The 23,922-nt window shown below is 43.7% G+C and overlaps 1 protein-coding gene across 5 annotated transcripts in view; it reads right to left on the bottom strand.

Moving 5' to 3' along the window:
• LOC119653632 (atypical protein kinase C) overlaps positions 1-23,714 on the bottom strand; it is a 333,534-nt gene extending 309,820 nt beyond the window's left edge. For 3 of the 5 annotated variants that reach the window (XR_005249728.1, XM_038058408.1, XM_038058409.1), the window contains exons 1-2: positions 23,245-23,714; positions 3,944-4,453 (exon numbers count right to left, since the gene is read on the bottom strand). Coding sequence is in view for 4 of the 5 variants with exons in the window: in XM_038058408.1 (XP_037914336.1) it covers positions 3,944-4,282 (339 nt within the window). In the remaining variant the exon portion in view is untranslated. The remainder of the gene's footprint in view (positions 1-3,943; positions 4,454-23,244) is intronic. The other 2 variants (XM_038058410.1, XM_038058411.1) reach the window with 1 other exon arrangement.
• Positions 23,715-23,922: the final 208 nt, after the last annotated feature.

Here is a 23,922-nt window from a genome sequence, read left to right as displayed (position 1 = left end):
GCTGCACCTGGAGTCGCGGCCTTGAATCGGCTAATGGCGAAAGTTGAGGGCCCTATATTAGCTAGGAAACGTCTCCTTATGGGAGCAATGCAGTCGGTTCTGTACTATGCGCGGAGGTATGAGCTTTGCCCAAGCGCAGAGGTAGGGAGCTTTGCGACTGGCGTCTGCTTACCGTCGGTGATTTCCCGCGAAGAACTACAACACACCCTTCCCGAGTGGCAACTCTTGGCAAAATGAGCCAAGGGGCAGATGGACTGCGCGGCTCATCGACAATTTAGACTCGTGGCTGAACCGAAGGCACTATGAGATTGATTAATTCCTTACCCAACTTCTAGGCGAGCGTGGAGATGTTCAGTCTTACCCACACAGGATTGGGAAGGCGCGATCTCCGGATTGTGTGTTCTGCAATGGAGTGGCAGACGACGCTGAACACACCTTTTTCTCTTGCGAGAGGTGGGACGGCTTTCGTCAGACAACATTATCAGACAGATGTTGAAGAACGCTGGCAGCTGGAATTATATTGCGCATTATTTCGGGCTCTTCTTATTGCGAAGAAAATTGAACTCGACCGGCGGAGGAATCGGACGGTAAGGGTTTCCCTGAACTGGCAACTCCCTTCATCCCGTCCCCTCCCGTTGATGAAAGGAATTCCCTGATTTGAAAGCTCCCAAAGCCGGGAAAGCGGGAGGGCTAGCCGGAAGTAATATGTCAAATGGTTCCTGGCTAGTTCTCTGATGCGTTCACCTACCCTACTCCCAAAAAAAGTATAGAAGAAACAGTCCGGGCAATGGATAAGTCGCCAGGAGCCGATGGAATTACAGCCGAATTGGTTAAATATGAAGGCGACCAATTACATCAGGTGGTCCATCAACTTGTGCTCAGGGTGTGGGATAGCGAATCGCTGACGACTGGCAACGAGGCATTATCTGGCTCATACATAAAGAGGGAGATATCACGCAGCATAGCAATTATAGAGGTATCACGTTGCTGAGTATCATCTACAAGATATTCTCCTCTATCTTGCTAGGCCGGATAGCCCCATACGCCCAGAACATCATTGGCCCACACCAAAGAGGCTTCACTCCAGGCAAACCAGCAACAGATTAGACTTTCTCTCTGCGGTAAGCGATGGAAAAACTGTTCGAATATGGACATCAGTTGCACCATCTTTTCATTGACTTTAAAGCCGCTTATGATAGCATAGCCAGGGTAAAACTGTACACGGTCATGAGAGAATTTGGTATCCCAACGAAATTGATAAGACTGACTAGGCTGACCCTGACCAATGTGCGAGGCCAGATAAAAGTAGCAGGATCGTTCTCAAGGCCATTCGACATCAACAACGGTCTACGACAAGGGGATGCCCTATCATGCGTCCTCTTTAACATGGCCCATCACTTGCTCCAAAGTGATTCGTGATGTTGAGTTAAATGCGAGGGGTACGATTCTCTTTAAGTCCACCTAACTACTGGCCTATGCTGACGATATCGACATCATGGGAAGAACCACCCGAGACGTACAAACTGCCTTCATCCAAATCGAGCAGGCGGCGCGAGACCTTGGGCTACACATCATTGAAGGCAAGACGAAATAAATGGTGGCAACGTCAGCACCAAAAACCAACCAACAAACAACATCAAACCGGACTGGTCAAACGGGAAGAATAATGATAGGAGAATACAACTTTGAGATCGTTGATAATCATAACCGATAACAGCTACGATGTTGAAATCCACGCACGGTTGTTGGCAGCCAACAGAGCCTATTTCAGCTTACAAAAACTGTTCCGCTCGAAACGTCTCACCATAGGATCAGAGCTCTTACTGTAGAAGACAATGATCTTGCCAGTCCTCATGTATTCCTCGGAAACTTGGGTTCTTAGCAAGAAAAATTTCGAACTCTTGGCCGCGTTCGAGAGAAGAATCCTCCGGAGAACTTTTGGCCCCCTACATGAGGATGGACGATTCCGTAGCCTATATAACGACGAAATCTATGAGCGATACCGCGACCGTTGGGTTGTGGATAAAATCCGGCTCAATAGGTTACGGTGGGCGGGTCACTTAATCCGTATGGATGAAGATGATCCAGCCCGGAAAGTCTATAAGGACAATATCTTTGGAATTGGAGGACTTCGGCGCAAAATCGGGATGTTTGTAGTACCTCATTAAGGCAGACCTAGGCCGGATACCGGTTGTTGCGCCGTTGATGATGATTGGGCCTTGAGTATAAGCTGGTTACCAAAAGGCTCGCTGCAATCGATCACTCTGTTCTATGGAAGTAGCAAAGATGGAGGGCGAGTGGTCTTCCTTGCGTCGGCGAGTGGTGCTCCTTGTGAAGCCAGAAGTAAGAAACGGAAAATTGTTTCCATACTCCAGGTTACTTATTTAGAATATCGAGGAACTATTTAAAGGACCGTGCCTTGTTCCACGAGACCCGGGAAAGGCACCACAAAATGGAAGTCCCATCGCGGACAATTTAGGGATGTATCCTTGGCCCGACCTTTGGAACGCCTTATAGATAGTTTTCTACGACTCAAGATGACTCTTGAATCGCGGATTATGTTGCGGCATCAGTTATCGTACGCACGGTTGTGCAAGCTCAGCGCACCCTGGCAATGATAATGCGGCGAATTAGCAGATTGGTGGCTGAACTTGAGTTCTCCCTAGCTCCCACAGTCCTCCCTATTCAGGCTATTGAAACCATGGTCTTGTGGAAGCCGACGGTGAAATACCATAGCATAATGATAGAGAAAAAGATAGACGCAAGTACAAAGATGAGAGTTTTGCAAGTTGTGTCCGCCTATCGTACCATCACGGAGCCAGCAGTGATGGTGATAGCAGGAGCTATTCCGATCGTTCTCCATGCTGCTGAGCGGAGGTTTATATATCTCAGAAAAGGCGAGCGCAGTAAGACACAGCCACGCGACATTTACTGGAAGATTGTAGGTAGATGATGCCTACCACACCATTTCCTTCAACAGAAGGAGGGAGCGTCATCGTCATCACCTTTCGATGGAAAGGTATCAAGAATCGCCGGACACCACAATTAAGGCCATGCTGCGTCGCGACGACACGTGCAGCCAAGTGGCACGTTACACTGAAGGCATTCTTAAGGCGAAAAAGATGGATATAGATAGAATAGATGCTAGGGTAGCTGAAGCACCCTAAACAACGAGGTTTTGGCTCTATTCTGAGTAGGCCTGGTCTGAGGAAATGTGTCAAATGGTTCCGAATTAGAATCCTACGCGCATCAAGGGGGTGTTTTAGCCGGTTGTCTATCTACAACAGGAGTCCGGCAAAATGCATTTCAACAACGTCCCCCCCCCCCCTTGAGGCAACTTGGTGTACCAATTTATAACCCCAGTGAAGTTTCTCGGAAGCTCTATCCCTAGTCTCTATGATCCTGAAAAAATGTCAACTAGTGGTTGTATTCCTTAACCTATCGAAGAACGCTGGGACCGGCCTATGTGATATTAATGCTCAACTTGTGTATAATTACTAATGCGGTGAAAAGGGCCATCAAATTGCTTCCTTCTGAAAAAAAGAGGACGCAGAATTTTTGGATCTACATAGTACCTTCATTTCTTTGCAATCTTTGGGTCTAGTTCCTTGCTTTAACTCTTTCCACAATCTCGAAGTTCCAATCGTAACGATTACAAAAAAAAATCAGGACACCCTCTCTCAGGAAGAATATAGGACGAATATACAACATGGTCCAAGAAAAAAAGGAAGGGATGGGAGCGATGTTAACGCAGAGACATTGAACAATCCATCAACTGAGCAAATTCCACGGACATATCGAAAATGAAAATGTTAACAAGATATGTATGAAATCTACATCTACACGTTACATTATGAAAGGATGTTGATTGATTAACTGAATTACATGAAACTGATATCATTTCGTCCATAATTTTCTGTGCAAAAACTAGAACTAATATTACCTGTGGACTATCCAAGCGGTCCAATGAAGCACGTCGGGAGTAATCCTCTGGCGGTAGAATCGGTTGTGGCGGTTGTTGTGGTTGTTGCATTTGCGAGCATTGTGCCAATGATGGAGGAGCCGGCAATGGTGGACTTACCGACTGACAAGGACTATCCGGACACGGACTATGGCAAGGACTAGTGCATCGGCTACGGCAGGTTGGACTGTAGCAGGTGGCGACGGGTGGTGGAGGTTCTGATTGCGGTACCGTATTCACTGGCATCGCGACACATTGTGTATTACGACGTGGTGAACGGCCACGATCTACCGTTGTGGCACTCCAATAGCCCCAAGCCATTTTTTTTAATTCCGGTTCCCCACTTACTTCGTTTCGGTCTAATAAAACTTGCTCACTTAAAACTTTTAAATTAAATTCACTTCACTACCTTTGTTGGCTTTTCACTTGTATTTTATATTTATGGAAAACTTTTTCGCACTTGAGCAGACAGCACAGCTAGTTGGGAGCTTCCTACGGATTGAAAGAACATAAAATTCCTTCTAAACCTCTTTGCAAATCACTCTACAAGTTGTAGCCCTTTTAACGTTATCCAGGAGCGAAAGACATAAACGCGAAGCGATTTCCAACATTTTCCAGGGATGCAAACCAAGTAGATGGGGGTGTTGTGTGTGAGAATTCTTTTAACTTCCGCTATTTGCCTAAGCTGATGAGTTCTGCCTGGAGCCAACACCGCTCAGAGCGGTTCTATTTCTGAATGATTTAAAATGCAACTTCCTTGTATACATTGAAGGGTTGGGAGGGGATAAGCGTGAAGAAATCAGGGATTTCAAACCTTTTTCATCCCCCATTGGTATGGAACAAAGGATGAGGTAGGACAAAAGTACGTCTGAATGAATACAGGACTATGAGTGGAAATATGATCCTTAATCCTTGGATTTCATTGTTTTCTTGATCCATTCCATCAAGGAGTGGGGAGAAAGTGCTTTTCATCAAATATTCGGTAGCATGGCAATCAAATACCGCTGATTCATCAATATGAAACAAGCAGGAAGCTGCTGAAATTTCGAATCAACAACCCTTCTCAAAATGGGTCCTGTTGTGCATAAAATAGAATGAACGAAACTAACTATAGGAAGCAGTCAATTGACCCAATTACTCAGATGCGAATTTCCCCAAATCCCTTTTGGTCTTTTAAGAAGCGATAAAAAACTATTTGACCTCTACCAGATGCCCTCCATAGGACTTCCAACCACTGTCTTGGAAACTCAACAGAACTAGAATCTAAGAAGCATTTTGTCTATTCCGAGGATGAAACTAGTTACCATCCACTTTTGTTCTTATAATTACTTTCCGACAGTTTCCTTTGGACGAATCCACTCCCTGAGAGGCCAGAGAATAGATGAGGCCGAAAAAACGAGAAGCAAACCAACTATATAAAGTTTACACAAAGAGCGTTGAAGCTGTTCTCCAAGATTAGGGCTTTAGGTCTGCCGTTCGGGGCACACATAATAACTGCCCCACTTTCTTATTTCGTCGCACTCCACACTCACTTGGTTACAGGGTCTTTTGTAATTATGTTTTCTCAACTTGTCTGGTTCTACTGTCGTCCTTTCGTCCTGAATAATCTCGTCTATTCAGTTGTGGCGGACGCGGCCCGAACGAGGGTTTGGAACCGGGGGTGTTTCGTACTATTCTCCATTTGATGCTTCATTCTTCCATCCAACGGAAATTGCTTGTGTGTGGCCAAAACTATTGTGGATTATTAACTTTTAACAAGCTTGAATTCAAGAGTTTCTAATAGACATTAAAAGACCGAAATATGGGAAACTAGAGAGGCGAAAGTATGTGGAGCACAAATGAATAGGTGGACCAGAGCATATGTGCTATGCTATGCAAACCGCTCCAGCGTTGGGGAGGGACATCTAATGCCCTTCGTGATGATGATGATGCTCACCGCTCTAATATTCATTGAAAACAGCATAGAACGTTACACTGTGGACCGGAATAGTTCTAGGGAGTTTCCAGTTCTTTTATGATTATGGACTTTTAATGACTTTGGCTCAACCAGATCCTTGGAAAACAAACAAATAAAACGGTCCCACTCATGCACACAAGGATTTTGATTTATTGTCGTAATGAGTGAAGTGACTGTACGTTCCCCCGTTTGAATTACTCACATGAATGGAGTTATAAAATTTTAAGTGGTTTCGTGTTAAATTTTGGCCTGCAAATTAGGGCATGCAAATGCAAAGCACATGAGCATTTAAATGGCTTACTTTTTACTTTGGGATTCAGGCTATTTGTGGAGAACCTTGAAAGCAAGGGGGCCGGAATAAATTGCAGGAATCGTTGTTGAAAAGGGAAATGACAAAGGCAACTAATGTGGGTTATGCGGCTGCTAAACACTCTTGAAAGGAACATAGCGCGTCATTACTGCTGACTCTTGACAATGTACTTCACCCCTCGTTATGAGAAATTTTCTTCAACGAAGACTGAGATCCGTAATTTGCTCGTTTAATCCTTTACCTGAGGCCTACCATGGATAATGAATCTCCCTGTAAGTTATGGCTACCACCTCCTAATCAATCGTGTATATAATCTGGATATGAACGTAATGGTAGATCTAGGTTAAAGACAATTTAAATTGCTTCCACACAAAAATTAATATCCTGGGAAAACTCCTATCTACACTGTTAAAACCATCGAAAATGGCTTATATTTTTAACATCAAATAACTTTCCACATTAAATTCCATTGAACGACGAAGTTCATTGCAGTCCCAAAGTGCTGGAATTAGGTATGTGGTCCTGATCCTGTGTACTGAAAATTGGCGTCTAGTCTACATTCTAATATTGGAGAACCTGGAGCAGAGAACGCTTTGAGGTTTATTTCAAAACATCAAGATCTACTCAGAGCACTTCGAAAATTTCACCAAATCTATGTCCTCCCACGAAGAAAGCTGGTATTTCCTGCCTACGGCGCAGTCAGCCAGTAACTTTATTTGAAGGGATATAGTGGCAGCCTCTTGATTTTTTTCTCAGATTTTTGGGCTGGGTAGTTTATAAGAATTGCCGCCTAAGTAAATGATCACTTTCGACTCCCCGAACTGCCCCCCTTTCCAAATGTCAAAACTAGGATTAGCTTCTGAAAGTACTAACCGAGACCTTTTACTTGATACCCCACATGGCTATATTTGGTGAAAAAAAAATGTACACCCCCCTTTTGCAAGTATGGGAACCTCCCCTTACATGTGACGTAACATTATGCAACTTATTGTATGCGTGAGCGTACGTAGTTCCCACCTTTCCACCTAATTGGGTGCCAATCGCTGCTACAGTCTCCGAGAAAAATGCGTCTCACGGACAGACAGACAGACAGACAGACAGACATTGATCGGTGTGGGAGGAAAGGCTATATTGCCAGAGAGTGCAATAGGGACCCCAAATGCCTATTGTGCGAAGTAAAAGAGGGACAGGATAACGGGCATATTGCCGGAAGTGGTAAATGTCCGAAATTTAGGAAGGCGCTCACTGCAATGAGAAAATTAGGTTTATTCAAATATTTTTTTGAGAATTGTGAGGTCCTAAGTCCGCATCAACTTGATGCCGGACCGAACCAAATGGAGAGCAACTTACTCCCTTCTTTTTTGGTTCACGGACCCCTCGTTTAGGGCTTAGCACCCCGCGCTCAATATAATTCGTAGTCATGTTGTGCTCTCCATTTGGTCCGGTTCAGCATCAAATTGATGCGGACTTAGGACCCCACAATTCTCAAAAAAATATTGATAATCTTGTTCTCAACGCAATCGCACGAAGTCCAAAGGTGAGTAGACTGGGATAGCAGAGAATCAAATGCTAGGGGGCGCGGCTTATTAGAAGCTTTTGCGAAGATGGACATAGTTTTGGCTAACGAAGGTGCTGTGGGTAAAATCCCACACACTGCTGTGTCCCGACCAGTGTCTTTTGAAGATTTCCAGCTCCTCAAAAAAAAAAGTAGACACACAGGCTGACGATAAACCGATTTTAATAAGGTTGTTGTTTTACACAAATCCTTAAAAACGTATTGCAACTCTCATTTTGAGGAAAACTAAACTGACCCATAAGCGGGAGAGGAAGGTTTGACAGAAAGAAATTTCAGCCACTAACAAAGGGGGACTAAGTCTAAATTCTGGTTGCCAGAAAGTTTTCCTTCAACATTAGCGAGAAGAACAGAAGTAAGAAAAGCTGGCGTGTACACTACAAGTCTAATGCTGGTATTTGAAAATGGAGCCAAGCGGCCCGGACACCGTGAACCTGGAAAGGATTCAAACTGGCAGCAGAGGGAGGTACTACGGAAAAGGTCAAGCTCCTTGGCTGCACCACCACATGCGGTAATGTCCAGAAAAATCGGACACAAGAAAGCAGAAGGTGGCGGAAGGTGAGGATAAACCAATGAGCGATAAGGCACGCAAGAAGCATAAGACCAGGACAGCTGTGGTGAGCGACGCTTTGTTATGCTCTGCCCTAGGCCCTCCATCTACGCTTCCCGCGGGCTTTAGGAGCAGTGTGTCGGGAGATAATCAAATCAGCGAGAGAGATCTCAATAAAACTTGTCCCTCCCAAAGGAATACGAACTCGTTAACGGGAAGGAGAGAATGTATGCGCAAGTTGAAGCTCCACTTCTGACCATCGTCGAGGGAGTTCCCTACAAGAGGGCAAAATGTCAAAGCGAAAATCTACTATCATCCGGGAGTACCTGTGGGCATACTATAGGCTCCTCCATTTAGCGTGCACAGATAAAGCTATCTTAAAGTGGCTCCAGCAGATAATTCCAGCTTGTGAATACGATCTATGCAGGGCAGAACATGAATGAATTCTTGGCCCTCGAAAGAAGACAAAGGACATCATTCGTATGCTGAGTAAACAGAGCCCGAGAATTGATTTCGAACGCTGGCGGGTAAAATTCATAAATGCCGGGAAGGACAAATTCCCAAACGTGAAGGATTTCCGCTTGGTATTCGGACTGAACCAAAAGAGTCCGAGGGTGCTCAAGGACAGTCACCATTAGGTGCTATACTTTTTCCTGGAAATTCAGTTATATCAAAAAACTGAAGAACAACATCTTTATTTTGAAAACGAGGAACAATGATAGTCCTCGACTGAAAATATAATAGATCAAAATGCAGCATCTTTAGTGCGCTTCTCCACAGTGGTGAAACCCCCGTATGAGGCCATGTACTAGCGAAATGAGTACAGGGTAAATTCCACCTATTAGTAACTACTCCTACACCTCCAACGAAACAAGCGAAAGAAAGGAAAGTTAGAAACGTGAACGTGCTAGTTTGTAGAATCCGATCAGCGCTAACCAGACACCTCGATCCAGCGAGAACGTTAAATCGAAAACAAAAGAGTGCTCTGCGTGAACAGATGAGAGCCCTAGTGGAAGATGACATGGACACTACTGTACCTCGAAATTTGACAATTCAATGGGAAATCGATCGTGAGGGCATAAATTCTTCAAGATTACCAATTTCCTACCAATGCCCAATGGCCAGGATGGCCATTCAAATCCAAAGAATTTTAGACAAATTAGCTTAACATCATTCTTGCTGAAATATCTCGCGAAATACTCTGGAAAACCAAGTGATAGAAGACGCAAATCCTGTGTCGGCTTGACATAGGAGCCGGTTTTTGACAGACTTTTAACTGCAAGGTTCCGGCCCAGATGAAAAAGCATCACAATTGAACAATGCTATCCACAAAGGGAGACTTCCAACATAATGAAAAAGGATACTTTCTACGAATAATTAAATGCAGTTGAGGGGAGGCTTCTGGAAAGTGAAATTGTGATCGTGATGGAAGATCTGAACGGCTGACAACACCTTGCTCGGCCATGTGATGAAGAAACATGGCTTTGGCGACCGCAATGGCAATGGTGGGAGGTTTGTGGATTTCTGCAACTTCCACCGCCTTATCATTGGTGGCACATTGTTCGAGCACAGAGCCTGCCACACTATCTGTTGGATTTCAACTCACCGACATTTCTTCTTCTTCTTCTCTAGGCTTTTAAATCCCCATCCAGCATATCAAGCTACTGTTGTGTCGGCCGGTCTTTTGGTCGTTTACCATCAACTTCGATGTTCAGAACAATCTTGGCAAGTGAATTCTCGTTAGCACGAGTTACGTGACCATACCATCGAAGACGCCTCTGTCGCAATTTTTTCCACGATCGGTACCTCATATCGATGGCGGATATCCTCATTTCGGATGTGATCAAAACGTGTCACGCCACTAGTCCAACGCAACATCTTCATCTCCATTACCACAAGACGCCGTTCGTTGCCTTTTATAGTCGGCCCACACTCAGAACCATAGAGGGTGACAGGACGGATGACATTGCGGTAAATTTTAGTTTTGAGACGGGGAAACTACTGAAACTAACCAGATAATTTCGAATATAAGCCGAGTGGGAGCGCTGTCGACTAGTCTTGCGAAAGCTGAAGAGGAAATGGTTATTAAGAATGCACGCCAATGATAAAGGGCATGCAATCTGCGAGGGTCGTCCAGAAAAATGTTAACAAAAGAGTGAAAAACGGGCTGATGGAGCTGGAGGAGCTCCTGGAATTTCGTAGTACAAGCGGACACTGAGAGTAAGACAAAAAATCCGGGGGAAACAGAAATAACCACATTTCCTGATGGGAACACTGCGAGAGCTAAACAGACCGCATACAGTCCGTTGCAGAGCGAAACGGAGAAAAAACGAAAAGACGAAGGGGCATCTGAAGGAAACTACACTCAGGTATTGTCCAGGGCCCGAAGGGTTATTAAGAATGCACGCCAATGATAAAGGGCATGCAATCTGCGAGGTTCGGCCAGAAAAATGTTAACAAAAGAGTGAAAAACGGGCTGATGGAGCTGGAGGAGCTCCTGGAATTTCGTAGTACAAGCGGACACTGAGAGTAAGACAAAAAATCCGGGGAAGCAGAAATAACCACATTTCCTGATGGGAACACTGCGAGAGCTAAACAGACCGCATACAGTCCGTTGCAGAGCGAAACGGAGAAAAAACGAAAAGACAAAGGGGCATCTGAAGGAGACTACACTCAGGTATTGTCCAGGGCTCGAGGGGAAGACAGGAGCACAAATATTTTCCATTCGGAAAACGAAAGGTGGTGCAGTCCTAGTCCAACTAGGCCCGAGGACCACAATTAAAGTTACGTTCAGCAGTCAAGGGGCTTCTAGGAGAGAAAGCTTTGGTGTCCAGTCTAGAACCCACGTGCCCTCTGGAAATCCGACACCTTGACTGCCTCACAGAAAAGAACGAGGTAGAAGAGGCCATTAAACGCGAATGTCCTGAGGTAACCAGCGACATCACCTCTGCAAACTCCCGAGGCCAAAAACTCGCTGTGGTGCAAGTTGCGGAGCAATACGCGAACAAGCTACTAAACAGCGGGAAAATCAGAATTGTTTGGGTAGTGTGTAGGGTACGAATCCGGGCCTCAGTTTGTTAACGTTAAATGTAACCTGCAATGCCTTTCCCCAAATTGCACCTGCATAGAGCAGGATCGAACTCACTACCCTAGCTATAAATAACCTGGAAACATGCCGTGGCCCTCCCACTTTCGGCATCATCCTTGCCAGGGCCACACTTACAGCGGTTGCTTTATCATAGGCATGCTGCACGTATTGCTTATAGCTGAGCTTCCTGTCTATTATCACTCAGATGGCAGGCTTAGAAGTGATGATATCATTCCCAATTTGAATACGAGCAAAATTTCTTTTACGGCGCTTGGTGATGAGGACCGCTTCCGTTTTTTCCTCCGCAAATGTCAGGTCAGAACTCTCTAGTCAACCCTTCACATGAGCATAACTCAGTATCCTCGAGATGCTTTGCGACCACAACCAGCGCTATATCGTCGGCATAACCTACCACCGTGGCTTCCTCCGGATGGGGGAGATTAAGCTCATCATTATACATGATATTCCACAGCAATGGCCCCAGTACGAAGCCCTGCGGGACACCCGCAGAGACAACATACTCCTGGGGTCCGTCATCAGTGTCATACCAAAGTCTCCGTTCTTGTAAATAGCTATTGACAATAGCTGCAAGATAAGTGGGAATACCAATCTTCACCAGAGATTCCCGTATTAGGTTCCAATTGGCCGAATTGAATGTATTTTTCCCATCCAGGGTCACCGACACGCAATATTTGCTAGTACTGCCCTTTCCGTAGATTGCAACTTGTAACCATTTTGATGGCATCAATGGTTGATCTGACTTTACGGAAACTATTTTGTCGATCTGAGAGGTCTCTCTGGCTCTCAAGAACCGGGAGTAATCTATTATTCTCCGCAATGTCCAAAAGACAAATAGGTCTGTAGGAGGTTGGCTCACCTGGAGGTTTGCCAGCCGGAAATATCCCCTCGGACATTTACTCTTCGAAAAACTCAACCAACATGTCCGATCTGGGTTTCCCGGCAAGCTTAAGGGCCCTATCAGCACGCCATTCAGACCTGGAGCTTTGTTATTTTCTATCCCAGCGCAGATCTCGATCAGCTCAGGGAGTAACCCTTAGATAATTTGTAACAAGAGTGAAGGACACGTGATCTGTGGAGATGATCGGCCTCTGAATCGCCTCATCACAATGCTATAGGCACTCCCACACGAGTTTACGTCCGCTTCCAAACAGAGCTCCTTAAAGCATTCCCTCTTGCTCTGTTAAATGGCGAGTTTGAGGGTTTTGCGAACTTCTTTATAGGCGCGCTCCATTTGCCCTTGGTCGATTCTACCTATCGCCCTCTGAGCCGCTCTTCTGGCTCGGTGGCAGGCTCATCGAAGGCTGGCTAGTTCAGTATTTGACTAGTAGTTTGGTCTTCTACTGGGAAATAACCACCTCCTAGGCATGGACGCGTTACATGCTTTGGCGATATATTGGGCCACATAGACAGCTCTTTCAGTAGAGGTGCCTGCTTTATTAGGTTGGCCTAGCCACACCTCTAAGAAGGTCTGCTCACCCAGAGCTTTAGCAGACTAGCCTACACTTCTTTCTTCTATGGTCAAAGACTGTCTGTCCATTACACGCATTTATCTCGGAGACGGTTGCAGCGATTGACACCAAATTTGGTGGAAAGGTGGGAACTGCGAGCCCTCACGGATACAGCGAGTTGCATAATTGTACATCGAATTTCAGGGGAGGGGGTCCCATACATGCGAAAGGGAGGTGAACATTTTTTTTTATCAAATGTAGTCAAGTGGGGTATCAAATAAAAGGTCTCGGATAGTACTTTCCGAAGTCGATCTTAGTTTTGTCATTTGTTGGGAAAGTGGGGTGTGCGCGGGATCGAAAGTGATAATTTCTTTAACGGGCCCGTTCTCCGTCGATCAAAGTTCACGCTTCTTTGCAAATTCAAGACTGAATGTGGATATTCTCACATAATATATGCATATATTAGATGCTCCATACTAATGTCCACTCAAATGTCTTTTTTAAAGAAGTACACAAAACCCTTTCATATCTGAAGCGTTCAACTTTTGATTTGCTGTCTTATTGCTTCATCTCTTCGACGGTTGAAATTTTTTTCACTCTTGTGAGCCTTTACAGAAGAAGAGAAAATGGATGAAGATCAAAGACAGGCTGAATAGGTTTGAGGGTTGGTTGCTATCTTATTCGAATCATTTCTCTTCACCATATATTTCCCACGTGTTCATATGCATTCTACATACGTAAATAGCGAAAAATATGAAAATAGGAGACCTAAAAAAAGTCTCTTTATTTTTGAATCCTCCAGACGCACATAAAATTACTTTGATTGTTAGGAAGCCTAACAAATTCAGGATACTTTAAGTTTGTGCAAAAAAGTATTCGCTAACACGGTGGAAAAGATGAAGGCACGCTGAGTACTTCATCGCATGCTATGCTAGCCTTTCTATTTTTAAACTTTTCTTCCGCAATCTTTTCAACTACAGGGAGTCGTATTAAATTTCGTAAAACAAATACTGTGCACTTCCTTCAGATCCCAGTAAAAACCAGAGCAAACTTCCCAGTTCTTGTCATTTCCCACCTTCCCAGCTGAGCTCTTCCCAAGAACCCGTGACACGACCTTCCTTACTTCCACCACCCTCATCATGTTCCGCAGCCAGGAGCAGGAATCACACAATTCACACCTATGGTTATGAATATTTTTTTCAGCCATTTTTTCCTTCTGTCATTTTCCAACTCATATATATATATATATATATACAATACCCATGGCATCTCACGAATGGAGTGGAGACGAAAGATAAAATATTTTGTTGAAACACATTGCCGAGAACAATGTGAAAATATAGGACATATTATGCGGCGAAAATCAGGCACGAAGAGGAAAATTCATGGATATACGATATTGAATATGATCCTGTTTTTCTAGCGAATGAAGCCATCCTAGTCGAAGAATGAAGTGCAGGCGCAAAATGAGCAGGAAACGAAACGAGAGGAGTCGAGTCGAGTCAACTTGAAAATTGATATTTACATAGCAAAATGGATCCAAGATAATGTAGGCAAAACAACAATTCGTGGTGCGAAATTTCGTATTGAAATAGACGCAAATTTAATAGGACAAAACAACGAAAATGGAAGCAGCGATATCGTGTTCTCGGCAAAATCAACATTCTGTTGACGTTGCTCCTGATGAAGTTGATTGGAACGTATGTACTATGCCAAGTAACAGTGTAGAGACCGTTGTGCAAGCGTATTGATTTTCGAGGAACAATGATGTTTCGCATTCGAATAGATTAATATTTGCTCAAGGACTTAATAGGCTGGCGGTTGATGTTGATTGAACTTTTCAATATTACTTCACGTATCAAATTTTCAAAATGACGGACGTCGATGATGATCACGGGACGACATTTGGTTATCCAGACATCCCTTCCTTCACTTCACAACTTAAATAGGCACACATTCACCCCCTTTGTCCCTCAAAATCCCCAGCCAGATTGCGCTTAATTTTTCCGAACTCCAAGTACATTATCTTGCCTCATTGTCATTTTTGAGAGATACTCTCTTGACTCCACACATTCATCAGCATACCAAACTGACGCCAACGCCAATGCCAGAAAAAGCATCCCTTGAGTTCAATTGGTTTGCACAAGAGTGCCTTACATTCTTGCCATAACTTTTCGTTCATGTTTTCGTCCTCGATTGCAAGGATTCTTATGAACGCAACATCAACAACAACAAAACTCTTCATTGAAACCCACTGAGTTTTGATAAAGTTTCGCCAAACAACACACCCCCAAGATATTTCACCCAGTGAAAATGCTTTTCATGAAAATGAGAAAAGAAAATGGAATTAAGTTATATTCAAAATTTCATGTCTAGAGTTTAAAATGTATAATAAATGAGAAAGGGATTGGTGATGTGATGAAAAAGGCTTGATTGAGGGTTATTGAAGTAAAAGTAATAGGAAAATGTATTCCGCTTAATTAGGGAGCTTTCAAATGAGAAATACATTTTGCAATTTAACAAAAACTGGTGAAAATCAAATCACTTTTTGTCGGAACATTTGTATTTTGAAAAACATATCAGTTAAGTGTCCTTGGTGCAAATTGAGGGACCCTCTTTCCCGGTGATCTTTGTAGAGCCTTCCACCAAATTCCGGTTGAATTCATGTTGGCTATTCGGGCTGATAATTATTGTCTCTTCAAATGTTTGGTGCCTATTTACCACACAGCCACAAAACCCTAATGACAATTGCCACGTAAACAATTTCAGCAATAGAGGCAATTTTGGGAGACGAAATTTTGAAGTCTGCCATTTATAACCTCTCACTTCCCTTTGCTTACAACATCAAAGATAAAACCCGGTCCGCAAAGTATTAGTGAAGGCATCCACTTGATATTCCCCTTTTTCATTTGCAAGGAGACTTCCCCCCTTCCGCGCTTCTTTGCTCTCAATAAAATCCGTCGTCATTGCCTGCACCCATGAACATTCACAGATTCGACATCTCGACCAAATTTTTCACAAGAAGTGCAATTGCTTTCAGTTAAATTGTATGTGGCAGACATACAGATATTCACGTTGACGAGGGGACAGAGCGTGTATTCACCAATAGACGGAGTTGCAGGGAAAAAACTCCACTATTGAGCTACAATTAGAATTCTGCAAAGAACAGCTTTCTGCGGTGCGTGAAACATCGCCTTTGCAGGTGATGTTCTATCACTTCGCTTTTTGAGAAATCCGAAAAGTACATATAATATTATACCACCAACATCACATCGCACTAGACTGATATTTGTCCTGCATTTACCACATTCGTAGTGTAAAATATATGACAACGCTAAGTAGGTATGAATGAAGAATGCAAAAGAAGCTAAGGACCATGATTCTTCCGAAGGAACTTTACTTGTTACTTAATATATACATTTTCTATTACTTTGCTCGGCATTGCAAAGAATCTCCCTCAGTTAAAAGTTATCGCACACAATCCTGAAATTATTGTTCCAGGCGAAAGCCAGTCTAAAGAACAGGGAATTATAATTGAACAGACGCCATCGGTCCAGCATTCGCCAACCACTACCGCCGGTACTATCTGGTAATGTTTTGATATCACATCGGCAGGGACGTAACTAAACATTACTTTCTCACAAAAATAATATCATCATCGTTTCTGTACTGGGTAGTCATACGGTGATATTGTGATGTTAAGTGATGTTTGGATCACGCCCGGTGACGGTAATGTGATATTACACTTACATTATTTTTGTGATATTACTTATATCACCTAGTAGAAGTGTACAAAACATCACCTTAGTATGTAATGTGATATATCATTTTTTGAAAAAAGTAATATTATAAAGTAATATCACAAATATAACCTGCCATTACCCTTACCTAACCTAACCGTGCCTACGATGCTATATCATCAATAGCAAATATTAACACTCGGCAGCCGAGAGTACTAAATATTACTTATTACTAGAATAACTTGGCCTGCACTTATTATATTTATAACGTAAAGTACACGACCGCCAAAGTCAGCCCGATACCCGCCGTCGGCATCTACAACTACCGCCGCGACTTGTAGTACTACAAGAAGCGGCAAGATTATATTAGGTGATATTATTATAAAAACGGGACAAATAGTGCCAACTATTCCTACAGGTTGGAGGTTGAGTAGGGCTGACAATCCTACACGGAAAACCGAAGTTACGAAGCCACAACAGGAGCCTCCAACTGGACTGTTAACTCAACGATGAACCCGGCAGCGACAACTATATAGGGCTGATGTAACAGCGTTACAGAAGATGCGTTGGATAGGGACCGGTTTCCTGGAGAAGAGCCGCTACACCATATATTATTGCGGCCATTCAGTATACCATGTGCTTGGAGTAGGTTTCTTAGTCAGCCAAAAAATGAAACTTGCTGTTATCGGCTTTGAAAATATAAGCAAAAGGCCATGCACTCTGCGTTTGCGAGGCAAATTTAGAAATATAAGCCGCATCAACGTTCACGCCCCTACAGAGGAGAATGCAGAGTTGGAGAAAGATACCTTCTACGAGGCAGTAGAACGAACCCTCGAAGCCTATCACAGATATGATGTCATACTTGGGGATTTAACAACCAAATAGGGACGGATCCCGTATTCAGGTACTACGTTGGCTCCCATAGCTTACACGAAAATGCAAATGATAGCGGACTGCGAATTATTCAGTTAACAGTATCGCAAGAAATAGTTGTTGGAAGTACCTAGTTTGCGCGGAAAGCGATCCGCAAACATCAGTGGATCTCTCCAGATGGGACCACATTCAACCAAATTAACCAAGTGCTGATCGAATGCCGCCACCTCTCAGCCTTGATGAATGTCAGAACATATAAGGGGGCCAATGTAGTCTCGGATCACTATCTCGTTGGCATAGTGCTCCCAGCTCAAATAACAACACCACTCAAAACCCCTCTGACAATCAGGTGAGAGTTAACACAGAAGCCATCCACAACCCAGCCCTCCGTGACACCTATAAGAGGGAAAAAGATGCCGCAATAATCGCAGTCAACAGAGATCCTGCAGATGAAACATCAACAAATGATCTTCACAATCATCTGAAGAACATTATCATTGAAACGACCACAAACATACTTGGCCCCAGCCGTAAAAAGAGTCGGAACGGCTGGTTTGACGATGAATGTAAGCTAGCATTCTCAAAGGACACGGGCACGCGACAAGACTTATCACGAACTCCGGCGAGCGGAGAAGCGACTTCACAGACGGAAAAAGGAAGACTGGGAGGACCAACAGATCTGTGAGCTCGAAAAGTACAGGGAGCAACCGCATCAGGCGCGCAGGATTTACCAACAAGTCAGCAAGATGAAGTCTTACACACCTCAATGCCCATTCTGGCGAGACAAAGAGGGAAATCTGAATCCCGGCAGAATGGGCATATTAGAGTGATGGATTGAGTACTTTGATGAACTACTGACCAACCAGAACATCGGCGAGTTGGAGGTCCCACCAACTGAAGACGACGGACAAATACTACCACCACCAAGTGTAGGAGAAACAGTCCGTGCAATTCATCGGCTTAAAAATCATAAGTCGCCAGGAGCCGATGGAATTACAACCGAATTGGTTAAATATGGAGGCGACCAAATACACCAAGTAATTCATCAACTTGTGCTCAAGGTGTGGGATAGCGAATTAATGCCTGACTACTGGCAAGGAGGCATTATATGTCTCATACATAAAAAGGGAGATATCACACAGTGCAGCAATTATAGAGGTATCACGTTGCTGAGTACCATCTAGAAGATATTCTCCGCTATCTTGCTAGGCCTGATAGTCCCATACACCCAGAATATCATTGGCCCATACCAAAGAGGCTTCACTCCAGGCAAATCAGCAACACATCAGATTTTTGCTCTGCAGCAAGCGATGGAAAAACTGTTGAAATATGGTCATCAGTTGCACCATCTCTTCATCAACTTTAAAGCCGGCTATGATAGCATAGCCAGGGTAAAATTGCACACGGCCATGAGAGAATTCAGTATCCCCATGAAATTGATAAGACTGACTAGGCTCACCCTGACCAATGTTCGAGGCCAGATAAAAGGAGCAGGATCACTCTCAAGACCATTCGACATCAACGACGGTCCAAGACAAGAGGATGCCCTATCATGCGTCCCCTTTAACCTGGCCCTGGAGAAAGTGATCCGTTATGCTGAAGTAAATGCGAGCGGCACGGTCCTCTTTAAGTCCACCCAATTACTGGTACATGCTAACGATATCGACATCATGGGAAGAACCACCCGAGACGTAAAAACTGCCTTCATCTAGATCGAACAGGCGGCATTCAGCGCGAGATCTTGGGCTGCACATCAATGAAGGCAAGAGACGTCAGCACCTAAAACCAACCAACCAACAACATCAAACCGCATTGGTCAAACGGCAAGAATAATGATAGGAGAATACAACTTTGAGACCGTTGATAATTTCTCCTATCTAGGGTCGAAAATCAAAACTGATAAGCTATGACGATGAAATCCGCGGACAGTTGTTGGCAGCCAACAGAGCCGAAACTTCAATAAAGTCAAAGCTCTTACTATACAATCTTGCCAGTCCTTATATATTCTTCGGAGACTTGGGTTTTTAGCAAGAAAAATTGCGAACTCTTGGCCGCGTTCGAGAGAAGAATCCTCTGAAGAACCCTTGACCCCTACATGAGGATGGACGATTCCGTAGTCTACATAACGACGAAATCTATGAGCGATACCATGATCGTCCGGTTGTGGATAAAATCCGGCTCAATAAGTTACGGTGGGCGGGTCACTTAATCCGTATGGATGAGGATGATCCCACCCGGAAGTCTATAAAGGCAATATCTATGGTAGAAAAAGAATACGAGGCAGACTCTGCCTAAGATGAGGCGATGGCGTAGGCCAAGACACCAGACAGCTTTTAGGGATATCGAATTGGTGGACCTCGACGCAAAGCAGGGATATCTGGAGTTCCTTATTAAGGCAGGCCTAGACGGGATACCGGTTGTTGTGCCATTGATGATGATGATGAAAGAGGGCGAAGCGGTACGATCAAAAAAACGAAGCACTACGCTTATCCAGTATAACAAAGAGATCCAAAAAGCAAACGTTGCCCAGTGCTGTATACCAGAATCCAGTGTTTGGGGACATATTAGGGTCGCCTTTTTAACCAAGTCAGGGGGAGACAAAGGCAGGCTAAGGCCTGTGCCTCAATAAATACCACTTCCTCTTTTGTCATTACACTAGAAAAACTAGTTGTAAGACAAATGAGGGAGGCAATGATTTCACCACACCTGAATTGCAACCATCCACTTATTTATCGAGAAAATCTCTTAATGTGACACTCCATTTATTGGTATCGAAGATTGGAACCACAATAAATAACGCAGGAACAACCATTGCCCTGCGATAGCACGTCTTTTGGATTAATGATACACGCCGCCATGAAGCATCGAATAGAAGGCACTATATATAGAGTTCTACAAACGTCGCTGGACGGCAGGCTGGTTTAAGCAGATCTGTGTGATGAGAGAATGTATGCAACCATATGCAGCAGGTGTCCACAGGGGAAAATTGTATCATCCCGACTGTAGGACCTTGTGCTAGATGAGTTGCTGGTCTTAGTGGATGGCGTCGGATTATGTCCATCAATATCGTGGTAGATCAAGCAGACGATCTCGGAACTAAAACAAGATGCTTTGGAAAAGAAGAATCTCACGACCGACCCCTTAGCGTTCACCAAAAAAAGGTTGATGAGCTCAAACTCCGATGCCTGTTTTGTGAAAGGCTTGAACTATTAAGTGAGGCAAAATTCCTGGCAATGATCACAGGTACGGAATGGATATACCATCTTGTGGTGAACCCCGTGCTTACCTAAGAGATACTAGTATCGCGGTCAAACGTGGAGCAGAACCAAGTTGTCAAAAAACTCTCACGCATTACAAGATTCGATTCGTTGTAGTGATACTCATCGAAGGGCATAGAAAACTGGAATGAAGTTGAAAGAAATAGATTGAGTCCGAGCCAGAATTTGTCAAAACCTCTTGCCTCCTAGCTCAGCTCAATCGGGCATAAGTTAACTTTGGTAGAACATGCAGGACATAACGCAGACTGCAGTATGGAGGAAGATAACGCAATCTTACACAAAGCACCTCGATCCCACCACGTCCATCCATTTAGTGTGTAGGCTGGCTGTTCATCCTTGCCTTCCAATAGTTCTGGAATTTAAAATTAAGACCTAAAACTTTCCCGTGGGATTGCTGGAAGAGCTCTTTTCACAAAGAAAATAATTCGTTATGAAACCATGCCGCAACCAAATACAGCAATCTTAAAGCGTTTAAAACTTGTGGGACCAAGTATAGGCAGCTGGAATTCTGCGAACCTTGACACAGGTGAACTACCGCTTCACGTAATCTTACTTAGTGTCATTATCACAATTATATTACAACTCCTCATGTGCCCACTACGCTTCCAGTTTGAAATGCACTTCCTCAATTAAACAATTGAAAGTAACAATGAACGCAAAGCAAGTAAACGCCTTTAACGAGGCGAAGCATTGAAAGGGCAAGGTCCTTCTTTAGAAGTTGGATTCTTGGTGGAGAATAGGTTAGCATCTTTTCATTTCATATACTTTTTACATTATATTTTCCGCTCTTTGTGTACAATTTCTCCTATCTCACTCTGACTGACTGTAATTTTTTGCTCAAGATTTTTTCCTAGAACTCATCAAGAAAATAATTCAATAAACTTTTTTCTAATATCCATCATTATCCCTCAATCTCAACTTTAATCCTACAATTTCATCTCTCGGCATAATACCCCCGAAACGGAAAACGGCTCTAACTAAAACTTCAATTAAAGTGAAACCACACGGAAGGACTTAAAACACAAAACCTCCCCCAAAAAAAATCTGCACATACAAAAAAAGAAATAAAGGAAACCTGAATGACAATATCATCCTTGCAAGCCCATCAACCGGCAGGAAGAACAATAACCGAAAGAAGAGCCATGAGGACGTAGTGTCCATAAAGAGTAGACTACATAATTCCACCAAACAAGAAGACAACAAAGCAAAATCTTACAAAATGTGAGTCACAATCCGGGACCATAATCCGCCTTGTAACAACAAGGTCAACCCAACTCTACACACTAGTCCCAAGAACACAAGCTGTTTGGAGGATGGGAGTGAAACCAGCCAACTCCACCCTCAACGCACGGAGAGTATCTCAATCCCTGGTCCGCACCGTAATCATTTCACTGCGGCTAAGCGTGAATTTGTCATTGAATCCATACTGAAGTTACAAAAAAAGCCCTCAAAACAGAAACATTTAAGAGCGCGATAAGGACACTTTCCTCCATAACAAGGATTCAGATGCATGGACAAAAGTCCAATAGTGGAATATGGTACAGAATTCCATTCCCTGGACAAATTAAACGAGAAACCACAGAATCTTGAGAATTGACGAGCCATCGAGCCAACCGCAGTCAGCTATCAGTCAATCGAACCGATATGGTTGCAAGGACGAAAAAGTACAAATATATGTTCATACGAATTGAAAGCGTGTGAACGAAAGACAAGACTGAACAGAAAAACGGACAAAAGGCTGTGGCAGTGAAGCTTTCACAACCAATCTAATATTAGCCTCATTCAGCCAAAACCCCGTATGTCCTGGCGTCCTGACGACGCGACAGCAACAACCACCAAGTTCGTTTTTCATTGTATTCATCCAAGGATACGAAAACAGAGAGAACACGCAACACTTTTGTCTATGTGTACAATATACTGAAGCCTTTTCTCCGAGATTGCATGCAGACAGGTTCCGGGCTCGAAATTGGGATTATTTCGGTTATTCAAACGTGAGGAAGTTATCGTTGCATATGCTCACGCCATTCACCTGTCAACGTTACATTCTCCAAATCCTTAATATAACGGATGGCATTTATCACTCTTCCGTTGTTCAATATACTTCCCAGGATTCGCTACCTCAATTAACTGTCAACTGGAGAATAGTCCAAGTGAGCCCCGCTTAGTCAGTGCCAAGTCAAGGACACTTTAATTCAATATCCACTGCTGCCCATCCCTCACCCTTCGGGGCCACCTTCAAACTAGGATGACAATGTTTGCAGTAGACTTTCTGGCGCAGCACATGTTTCCTACAAACCGTATCGGCTCAATGCAGGCTCAGCGCTTATCAAATCACGTCAATACCGAACCTTCACTTATTTAATTAAGAAATCGCTTCACGTTTAAGCACATATCAATCAACACTGAATTTTCCCCCGAAATTTCTCAATAACATATTTCACTCACGACGTATTTGCAATGAGGTTTGATTTGCGGCGTTGGTGCTGTTTAATCGCGGGGATATCACTGGGAGAATCTGAGCTCGTTTATTGATAAAACTAGAAACGCTGAAGTTATGCGGTTAGTTGATTAGAAAACAGTCGGTAATTCACGCGAGTTTACCGTGCTTCAGCACCAATATATTCGTGGACCACTGCACTCACGGCAAGTCGCAACGCAAAACCGCACTTCTGAGTAGCAAGAACCGCTTTGACTACCAGACTCGCGTATCCTTTTCTCCAGAATTTTGTTGGAAAATTAGCAACACTTTAGCTTTCAGAAGTTCAATTGGAAAAATCTTGGATTAAAGCAGACTCCTTTAATATTTTCCTGTTTCTAAGCAATTTCATAACTAATATGGAAAAAAGGATACGAAAGCTCAGAAGAGCTGGACACCACTAAAGTCCCCGCCGAGTACTGGCTAAATTTTACAAGGGATCCTTAAGTATTTCCTTAAAATCCAGCCAACAATATATTGAGCAGGATAGAAGGATACCAGTGCCTGTGTATTTGTGAGAGCTCTCCGGTATATCCTGACAATAGAATGACTATCAGTCTACAGGAGCACAGAGTGGGAGAATTCGAAAAATGCTCGCTCTCTCTGTTAGGATTTTGCAGCAGTAATTGCTTGGGATATAGGTATCT

The sequence above is a fragment of the Hermetia illucens genome, chromosome 4 (assembly GCF_905115235.1).
Source record: "Hermetia illucens chromosome 4, iHerIll2.2.curated.20191125, whole genome shotgun sequence".
Taxonomy (NCBI): Eukaryota; Metazoa; Arthropoda; class Insecta; order Diptera; family Stratiomyidae; genus Hermetia; species Hermetia illucens.
This window is presented reverse-complemented; position numbering and strand designations above follow the sequence as displayed.